The 10,832-nt window shown below is 41.1% G+C and overlaps 1 protein-coding gene across 1 annotated transcript; it reads left to right on the top strand.

Moving 5' to 3' along the window:
* Window positions 1-1,392: 1,392 nt before the first annotated feature.
* LOC136685441 (ribonuclease inhibitor-like) lies at window positions 1,393-10,832 on the top strand (the record flags this gene model as incomplete). Its single annotated transcript, XM_066659372.1, has 7 exons — window positions 1,393-1,486; window positions 3,277-3,450; window positions 3,771-3,944; window positions 5,537-5,707; window positions 7,296-7,469; window positions 9,442-9,488; window positions 10,195-10,832. Coding segments are annotated over 7 exons (1,376 nt in total), but the record flags the coding sequence as incomplete, so codon positions are not given.

Here is a 10,832-nt window from a genome sequence, read left to right on the forward strand (position 1 = left end):
CACCCATTCTTACTCCTCCTCCTCTGTTCCTCTGTTACCCCCTCACTACTCCACCACCCATTCTTACTCCTCCTCCTCTGTTCCTCTGTTACCCCATCACTACTTCACCACCCATTCTTACTCCTCCTCCTCTGTTCCTCTGTTACCCCCTCACTACTCCACCACCCATTCTTACTCCTCCTCCTCTGTTCCTCTGTTACCCCCTCACTACTCCATCACCCATGCTTACTCCTCCTCCTCTGTTCCTCTGTTCCTCTGTTACCCCCTCACTACTCCACCACCCATTCTTACTCCTCCTCCTCTATTCCTCTGTTACCCCATCACTACTCCACCACCCATTCTTACTCCTCCTCCTCTGTTCCTCTGTTACCCCTCACTACACCAACACCCATTCTTACTCCTCCTCCTCTGTTCCTCTGTTACCCCTCACTACTCCAACACCCATTCTTACTCCTCCTCCTCTTCTCCTCTGTTACCCCTCACTACTCCACGACCCATTCTTACTCCTCCTCCTCTGTTCCTCTGTTACCCCTCACTACTCCACCACCCATTCTTACTCCTCCTCCTCTGTTACCCCCTCACTACTCCACAACCCATTCTTACTCCTCCTCCTCTGTTCCCCCTCACTGCTCCACCACCCATTCTTACTCCTCCTCCTCTGTTCCTGTTACCCCATCACTACTCCACCACCCATTCTTACTCCTCCTCCATGAACTCTCCATTCATTATTGAAGTTCCACAACAGGCCATTTATCCATTTACAGATATCACAACAACATAGTATCAGTCATATTTATGGGATATAGAGTCTGTCGATGTTAAAGGTGACTTTTACAATTTTAATAAAAAAATACTTTTTTGTTAAATTCATAAGATGTTTCCTCACCATTTGCTGCTCTTCAGTCTGTTTGCACACTCAAAACCAGTCTAATGTGTTTACACAGCCTCAGTAAAGACGGTGGTGATATTTAGAGCAGACTGTAGCTATTTTCCATTGAGACTAGTCCTCAACACTGTCTTCATCTGACTGTAACTGTCTTTTCCCCCGTTTCTGCCTCCTGAAGTGAGAGGGAGTTTAAAGAGAGTTTAATTTTGGGGGTGAAAGTTCATGTGGAGAAGAGAATACAAACAGTGCTAAAAATATTCAGAACAATATTCAGAAAAAATGTTCAGACTGAGTCTGTTATTAATGCCCCTCTGAATAATGTAAATAATGGAAAGTATTATTTTACTCATTAATCTCATTAAACTGATTCTGAGTCTGAAATCCACATTCTGTTTGAACTGTGCTGTATTTACTTTGCTTTTGCAGACTGAATGTGTATAAACTCACCATGAATTCCTGTGAAGTTCACTTCTCTGCTCTGAAATCACCAAACTCCTCCCTGAAAGAGCTGGACCTCTGTGACACTGAGCTGCAGGAATCAGGAGTGAAGCTGATCTCTGACCGACTGAAGTGTTCAAACAGTAAAGTGGAGATACTCAGGTAAGACTGAAACATTACACGAAGATAAACAAGTTTTACAGAAGTAAATGTTAGGAAAGAAAAGTCTTTTATAAGAATTTCTCCAGACTAAATCAGTTCAGTGGCGGAGTTTCATGGCCCTTCACTGCAGCATGTACAAAAGACTGTTCATTTACCTGTTTTCATCCTTCAAGTCTAGTATGCCTGTAGTTTAGTGTTTTGTATGTAGTTCTAATTTCCGCCACTAGGCGGCTACCCGAATGCACCGATGCATAATCCTGCTAACACACGTGGTTCAGAGAGGTATTGGCATGAAATGGTCTTCATTTAATCGGTCTCATTAACAGTGTGCGTCCATTGAACGTGAGGAACCTTACTTGTGCTTTATCTTTGGTTGTATAAGACCGAAATATATATATTTTCACTGTGTTTTGTTTAGTTGAGTGTTTTTAAGTAATTTGGGGAAGTTAGCTGCTAGCTACTAGCTTTACCTAATTGAGGTGTGTAAGCCTGTGTGTGACGCAGTACATGTCCGTAGTTTATGTTTTTCCTAATTAAATGCATCCATAAAATGTTTGTGTGATGTATACCTTGTGTTGAGTAGATTACTTTTAGCTGTGATAAGTAATGTATGTGCGTTTATGTTGTACATCTTCAGTTCATTTATAGTCAGGTCTTAGCCTCGTGACAAGCCTTTAATGATGTTTATTTATTATGGACATTTTAAGCTGTATTTGTAATAAGGGGATTACTCATAGACCAGTGTTTCTAATTGTATTTGTTTATTATCTCTGTGTAGAACACCACACCCACTTCTACTTACATGTGGAGACCTGTACCAGATTAATATTAATGGACAAGACAAATTAAAGACAATTTCAATTTAAATCCTGGACCTGAATATTATCTCCTTTTATCTCAACTCACCTGAACGTATATAATTGTTGTCCAGACCCGCCCCCTGAAGTGATTGTTAATACACATACAAACCAGTTACAGTCATTAATACAAGCAGGTGACTTTAAATTGTTCTTCTAGACAATAAGTTGGAATAGAGATTTTTTTTTTTTTTGCTTCTTCTTTCTTATAAAGTTTAAAAAGTCTAATCATTAAAGGAACTTTATGTAGTATTTTTACCTTAAAATTCATTCATTAATTCATTATCTGTAAGCCCTTATCCAGTTCAGGGTCACTGTGGGTCCAGAGCCTACCTGGAATCATTGGGAGCGAGGCAGGAATACACCTTGGCTGGGGTGCCAGTCCTTCACAGGGAAACACACACTCTCACTACTTCACTCACACACTTACACCTATGGACAATTTTGAGTCGCCAATCCACCTACCAACGTGTGTTTTTTGGACTGTGGGAGGAAACCGGAGCAAACCCACTCAGACACAGGGAGAACACACCACACTCCTCACAGACAGTCACCCGGAGCGGGACTCAAACCCACAACCTTCAGGTCCTAGAGCTGTGTGACTGAGACACTACCTGCTGCACCACTGCTACCTTAGAATTACAGTTTCAAAATGTTTGTGATGCTCCTCCGACGTGTAAGAGGGGGATTAGCGCCTCTCTCACTGCTGCGCCGGGCTGGTCCCCTAAAACCTGGCTATGCAACTTCAGAATCAAGGGGTGGAGAACTCTGGTGAGAGCTGAGTAACGCTTTACAGCTCACGAGTGTTTAGTATTAGTGTTTAGTCAAGTTTATAACAGTAGTGTTTTCCACACATCATAATTCTTGATTCCTGTGAGGGTGAGTTTCACATTCTCTGTTTTAACTCTACACTGTGTTTACTTCTCCTTACAGATTGTCTCACTTTAATCAGTCCTTGAGATCCTATCAAAGTCTCTGCTCTGTTCTGAAATCACCAAACTCACCCCTGAAAGAGCTGGACCTCAGTCACACTGACCTGCTGGATTCAGGGGTGAAGCTGATCTCTGAGACACTAAAGAGTTCACACTGTATACTGGAGACACTCAGGTGAGAGTTGTGTGATTGTGAGTTGAATGTCCATGTGGATAATGTGTGTGTTCTCCTGCTCCAGTTGTCTGTAGTTACCCTCACAAAGTTTAGTTTGGAGTGAAATTCCATGTGGAAATAGAATGTAAATAGCACTAAAATATTCAGAATAACATTCAGAACAAATGTTCAGATTGAGCTCATAATGTACACACCCCTGAATAATTAATATTGGAGAAATACTGATGTATGAAAATCTCATAATTCCTGATTCACATGAGTCTGAATTTCACATTCTCTATTTTAACTTCACTTTCTCCTGTATTTACTTTACCTTGCAGACTCACAGACTGTAAATTCACCCTGAATTCCTATGAAAGTCTCTGCTCTGCTCTGAACTCACCAAACTCACCCCTGAAAGAGCTGGACCTCAGTCAGACTGACCTGCAGGATTCAGGAGTGAAGCTGGTCTCTGAGGCACTAAAGAGTTCACACTGTAAACTGGAGACACTCAGGTCGGTTCTGTCAGTTCAGACTTGATTTTTAATGCTTCACCAATATTAAATTTATACATCTTGATCATTTTATTTAGAGGGTACAATGTTGCGCCCCACACTCTTTTGTAAGATGTATCTAGAGGTATCAAGGGATGGGTGTAACATGGAATGTGTGGTGTAATGTGGAAGTGAGGGAACAACAGAATGCTCTTTTCAGCTTTTATCTAAAGCGAAGTACAAGGTACAATAAAGCAGCAGTAGTGGTATGATAATGGTTTAAGAATACAACAATGCAAATGTAGTTGTAGCAGTGATATGAAAAGTAGAAGACTATGAAAAATCTCAAATGCTAAAACCAGCCGACTACTACTGGGTGGACTGTGGATGGTGCCAAAGAAAAGAAATAATCAAAAGTTCTGTAACAAATAAAACTAACATGCCCCAAAAATACAGCTGTGGCACTCACCCCTTACCTAGTGTGTGTATATACAGGGTTTGTCCTACCATGGAATGTATAGGTGCCTGTACTTGCCTGTCCACACCAGTAGTGGTGGTAGAGAGATTTAACAAGGGAAGAGCAATCCACAGATTTAAAATGGCTAAAGTGAAGCTAGGCTAAAGTAAAGTTAGCAGCACCACAACTAAACCTCAAACTCTAGCTAGTGACAGCAACAACAATCTCAATTTGAGCTAGCAGCAAAGATCATCAAACAAAATAGCAGCAACATCTGTAAACATAAGCTAGCAGCAACAAGCCTCAAACCATAAGTTAGCAGCATTCAAGTATCACACAGGTAAAAAGCTCCTCCCCCTCATTGTTCCACTTGGTGGGCTTTATATCCAAGAGATCCTGCCTCTTCTAGGTGAACAGCTCGTCCTATAGGAGGATTAGGACAGCAGTCTTGGGCAACAGCTCCCCCATTGGCTGAACAGGTAATAAACTAGAGAGAGAGGAATTGAAAGAAAGTAGAGGGAGAAAACAAAACAAACAGTGCCTCTCTGGCACGTAACATACAATATGAAATATTAAGATGAAGTCAGGTGCTGGATTCCTACATTATAATTCACTACTCACAAAAATCAGATCATCTCCTACATTATCTCTGCTCTCTGAACACTTCAGGACTTCTGTAAAGTGTTTCCACTGCTGGAGTAACAGTCAACAGCAGACTCTCCCCATGGTGATATTATCAGTCATACAGGCTATGAACCAGAGCAGAGGTTTATTATTATAGTGATATACAGACTCTGACTCTTTTTTTTTTTTATCTTTTAATGTGTTCTACACAGAGTCTGATCAGTGTAATGTAAAAGATCAGACTGAACTCTGTTATTCCTAAAGTTATCTTGTTATTTGAGGCATTTCTCTTTAGCTGCTCTAAGAGGTTTCTGTGAAGCTTCAGTTCTGTTCTGTTAAACTGTGTGTTTTAATGTTTAAATGAAGCATTCTCTCTCCCCACTGGAGGAAACATGAGTCACAGTTGGATTTTTTACTTTGTTTTTGTTGTTGTTTGTTTGTTTCTCCTCTAAATGAAATCAACATGTCTTTCTTAATCCTTTCAGAAATGTTCCTGTAACTATTCAGTGAGTAATGTCCTCTCTCTTTACAGACTAACTGGGTGTAAACCTGGGGAAAAGTCTTGTGAAGATCTGGGCTCAGTTTTACTGGTGAACTCCTCCCTGAAAGAACTGGACCTCAGTAACAATGACCTGCAGGATTCAGGAGTGGAGAAGCTCTCTGCTGGACTGAAGAGTTCACTCTGTAAACTGGAGACACTCAGGTCAGAGTTCTGGGATTTTATTCTTCATTTTCTACTCCTCACAAATATGACTTCATATATTACAAAAAAAAATAATTAAGCTCTAGTATAAAATATTACGGAAAAGACTGGATTACTAGATTATAATTTACATAATGTAATATATAATGTATGATGTGCAGTTATTTGTTATTGTATAACGTACAATGAAATGTGTCCATCGCATTTACCCCATCTGTGGCAGTGAACACACATCCAGAGCATTTGGGGTTCAGTGCCTTGCTCAAGGACACTTCAGCCATGGATGTTCCTGCTGGACCTGGAGATTGAACCAGCAACCTTCCGGTACCAAGCCCGGTCTCTAACCATTAGCCAAGGCTACACTCCATTGGGATTAAAACACAAGTACTTTTTAATGTGTGTCTGTGTCTGTAAAAGGAAACATATGGCGTCACATCAATGTCAAAAATAGAGGACGCAGTAACACCAGGTGGAACATTTAAATCTGTACCTTTTTAAAACTGTGTTAGTTAATCGCAAATGTGAAACCCATGAGCACAGAGAGAGAGAGAGAGAGAGAGGAATTGCACTCACACACAGATCATAATCTCACTCTCAAACTGTCTGTTTTTTTTTATTCTCAAAGCTTTTTTACCCTCTTCATTTTAAATGTTTTGAAATGGGAGGTTTGTGACAGTTTGTAAATTTTCAGAGTATGGCTCCAAGGCCGTCCCACAGCATGTCTGTGCAGTGAGAGCGGGTGGAACACAAAGTAAATGTAGCTAGTGAACAGGAGTCGACTCACGAACAAATCTATTCTTTGAGCATCTGGAAGTACGGATTGACTCTTGGCAAATGATTCAGAGAATCAACCTCATAGATTTCTAACATCTTCCTGCAGTGAACATCATTTCCACAGGTTTATCACATATTACTATGATCTGAACTCACTGTAGACAGTGAAATATGACCTTATCTCCACTCTGTTTATCCATGGTGCTGTCCCCAGGGAAAATAGCAGCTCTGCTTCTCCCAGTAGGAGGGACATATACAGTGTATGAGGCAGTCACAGAACTAGGAGACATCAGCCAATAGCATTCACTGAGAGAAATGGCCCTGACTCTGCCCCCAAACTGTCACAAACCTCCCATTACAAAACCTTTGTAAAAGAATAATATTAGGATCATAACTTAAACAGGGAGGTCATAGTATATAAACCTTTACTGGATTAATGTCTGTATATTTACTTCTAGTAATAACCCCTCTGTGGGACACTTGTGTTGTGATAATGTTGTGTTATGATTTGATTTCATTTCTATTGAGCGAGGTTTTGAACAGACTCTAAAATGTCTTAGATTTATGAAAACAAACATCCAGGTCTTTTTATTAATTATGTTAAGGTTTTTAAACATTTTTTATAACTTTTACCTTTAGATTTCAACCTGTTTGATACTGCTGTTTTTGTAAATTAAACAGAATTTGGTGCTTGTTGATTTCATTCTAAACAGCAGCTTGTTTTGCTCTGAGTAAATACCACATCTCTCACTTTACCTCTCTCTCTCCCTCTCTCTCTGTTTCTCTGTCTCTCTCGCTCTCTCTCTCTCTGCAGATTGTCTGGTTGTTTAGTTACAAAGGAAGGCTGTACTTTTCTGGCTTCAGCTCTGAGCTCAAACCCCTCACACCTGAAAGAACTGGATCTGAGCTACAATCACCCAGGAGACACAGGAGAGAAGCTGCTCTCTGTTAAACTGGAGGATCCACACTGCAGACTGGACACACTCAGGTACGGGCAGCTTTCTGTATTTGTGTGTGTTCAGTTACTGATGTCATCTGCTGTTATTGTATTTCTATAAAGCTTTACAGCTCATTGTTCCTTCTTCATTTATCCACTGCTCTGCTCTAGTAGTATTTAATGGTTAGAGTACCACCCTTCACCACTCTGTCTCCACTGTTCAGTGTAACTGTTGTCAGGCTGAAGACTGTACATTCAGTGTTTAGGGAAGTAAGGGAGTACTCTGGTACAACAGTTCTACGACCTCAATGCTGAAACACTTCAGACTGAAAGATCCTACACTATTGCTGCATCCTGAAACTGAGTTGACTAGTTCATCATTATCTCTGTATTCCTATCATTTTGGGGCATCTAAATGGGTCCGGATCAATGGTCAACAGATTGAAGAGAAGACTATATACCCAGAGTGGTGTTATCAGTCAAATAGGCTACAAACCAGAGCAGAGCTTTATTTATTATAGTGATATACAGCCATTGACTCTTTGGTTATTAATATTTTAATGTCATCTACAGAGAGTCTGGGAAGTGTAATGTAAAAGTTTTGTCAAATCTGTGTTCTTCCTAAAGTTATTCTGTTATTCGGGGCGTTTCAGTTTAGATTCTCTAAGAGTTTTTGTGTTTATCTGTGAAGCTGCAGACCATCAGTTCTGTTCAACTGTGTGTTTTGTTGTTCCTGAATGATCCTGATAAGAGATCACACAAACACTTGGTGAAGTAGAATGGTATAAAATGGAGAGTAGAACTCACTGCTGTGTTTAACAGTGAAAGTAAGAGCATTTCCCACAGGACTGGGACTAAATAGCAGTGTGGTCTTTAGAAAACCACTGCTCAGTGTTAGAGATTAATCAGAAAACAAGGCTTCAGTTCGCTATGGAGCATAAAGACTGGACTCAGGAGCAGTGGAGAAAGGTCATGTGATCTGATGAGTCCAGACTGACCCTATTCCAGAGCGAAGGGGGTGTCAGGGTCAGAAGGGAAGTGGATGAAGTGATGCTGCCGTCATACACCGTGCCCCCTGTACAAGCCTCTGGAGGCAGTGTTATGATCTGGGGGTCTTCAGTGGGTCAGGTCTAGACTCAGCAGTGTTATGATCTGGGGGTCTTCAGTGGGTCAGGTCTAGACTCAGCAGTGTTATGATCTGGGGCTCTTCAGTGGGTCAGGTCTAGACTCAGCAGTGGTGTGTGGCAGTAAAATGAAATCCACTGAGGACCTGAATGGACTGAATGACCAGGTCGTCCCAGCAGTGAATTGTTCCAGGACAACACCAAGATTCATTAGGCTCAGATTGTGAAAGAGTGAGGAATCATTTTCACACATGAACTGACCACCCCAGAGTCCTGACCTGAACCCACTGAGAGTCTTTGGGATGTGCTGGAGAAGACTTTACGGAGTGGTCTGACTCTCCCGTCGTCAATACAAGATCTCCACCAAAAATGAAGGCAGCTCTGGAGGAAATAAATGTTGTGGTGTTGTAGAAGGTTGTAGAAACAGAGCCGTGGTGAATGTGGAGCGTAATCAAAGCTAAAGGTGGTCCAGTGAAATATTAGAGTGTGTGAGTTGTGTTGGTCGGGCAGTGTAGGGGTCTGTGATGAAATGGTCAGTGAGAGCAGGTACAAGGCAGAAGAACCTAATAAATGAGCAGCTGAGTGTAGGATCTAGAAAGGGTTTAATGGAGCAGTTGTAGAAGAGCGACTCTGCTGCATTATTCTGTGTTGAAGGCTGAGAGGAAACGAGGGAAATTGTGGAAATGAAACACAGAGAAAGAGAAACAGAATATTTCTCTGTGATAAAAAGACAGAGAGGATGAAACACCACAGATGATGATCTTTCTTCTGTTTCCAAAAATGACATCAATGAATGACGCTGTAATGAAGCTGAATGTGGGGCTCAGAGAGAACAGTGAGAACACACACCACTCAAACACAACCATCAACTCACAACTGCGTGTGTGTGTGTGTTGTAGGTTGGAGCATGGAGGAGAGATCAGGATAAAACCAGGACCAAGAAAATGTAGGTTCTCTCTCTCTCTTCCTCTTTTGCTTTTTCTGTTTCACTTTCACTTTTCCTTTTCTCTCCTGCTCTTTCTCTTTACTTTCGTTGTGTCTCATTTTGTGTTGTTTGTGTGTTTTTTAGGTACCACTTCAGATTAAGACTTCACTTATTAAGGTTTATAAATGGTTTAATTATTAATAGTTATGTTGTTAACACATTAATAATCAGTTATAAGACAGATATAAAGAGCACCAGTGACCTGTAGTTTGCCAAATAATGCACCAACATCCATCTAGTTAAACTTCAGATCTTGCCAAATACTGACCTCACCATACCTCCTCTATCAGTCGACATTAACCCTGTCAACTCCAGCACATATTTGTTAATGAGTTTAACCCTTTAATGAATTACCCACCACCACTCTAATGATAATGTGGTGAACCTTAACATGTGAAATGACTAAACTCACATTCTCAGGTCTGAGCTTATTCTTTACCTCCACATTTTCACTAAGTTCTCTCACACTTTCAGTATTAGACACAAAAGAGTTCACTGTCACACTTCCTTTCTCTGTGTTACAAAGGATTATTAATCACTTTTAAAGCGTTCACAGTGTCATTAATAACCATGTAATAACAGGCTTTTAAACCATTTATAAACCTTTATTAGTGTATTCTTATTTTAATTTGGTACCATTGTGTGTTGTGTATCTTGTTGTGTGCAGATGCCTGTGAGCTCACACTGGACCCAAACACAGTGAACAAACACCTCTCTCTGTCTGAGGGGAACAGGAAGGTGAAGCGTGTGATGGAGATACGGTCGTATCCTGATCATCCAGAGAGATTCAGTGACTGGGAGCAGGTTCTGTGCAGAGAGAGTCTGACTGGACGCTGTTACTGGGAAACTGAGTGGCTTGGGGGAGGGGTTGATATTTCAGTGGCGTATAAATCAATCAGGAGAAAAGGACTCAGTGCTGACAGTAGGTTTGGAGCGAATGAAAAGTCCTGGAGTCTGTTTTGCTCTAATAACAGATACTCTGTCCTTCACAATGAGAACAGAACTGCTCTCCCTCCTCCTCCCTCCAGATCTAACAGAGTAGGAGTGTATGTGGACTGTCCGGCCGGCACTCTGTCCTTCTACAGCGTCTCCACTGACACACACACACTCACACACTTACACACACTCACCACCACATTCACTGAACCCCTCTGTGCTGGGTTTTATCTTTCTTATTACTCCTCAGTGAGTTTGTGTCAGATAAAATAGTGCTGTGTGTGATCTATTGTTTTGATTGGTCTTTTCTGTCAAACGAGCTGCTGCTTTAAAATGTGAGGAGAATCACAAAAGACGATGAAACAGAAA

The sequence above is a fragment of the Hoplias malabaricus genome, unplaced genomic scaffold (assembly GCF_029633855.1).
Source record: "Hoplias malabaricus isolate fHopMal1 unplaced genomic scaffold, fHopMal1.hap1 scaffold_173, whole genome shotgun sequence".
NCBI lineage: Eukaryota > Metazoa > Chordata > Actinopteri > Characiformes > Erythrinidae > Hoplias > Hoplias malabaricus.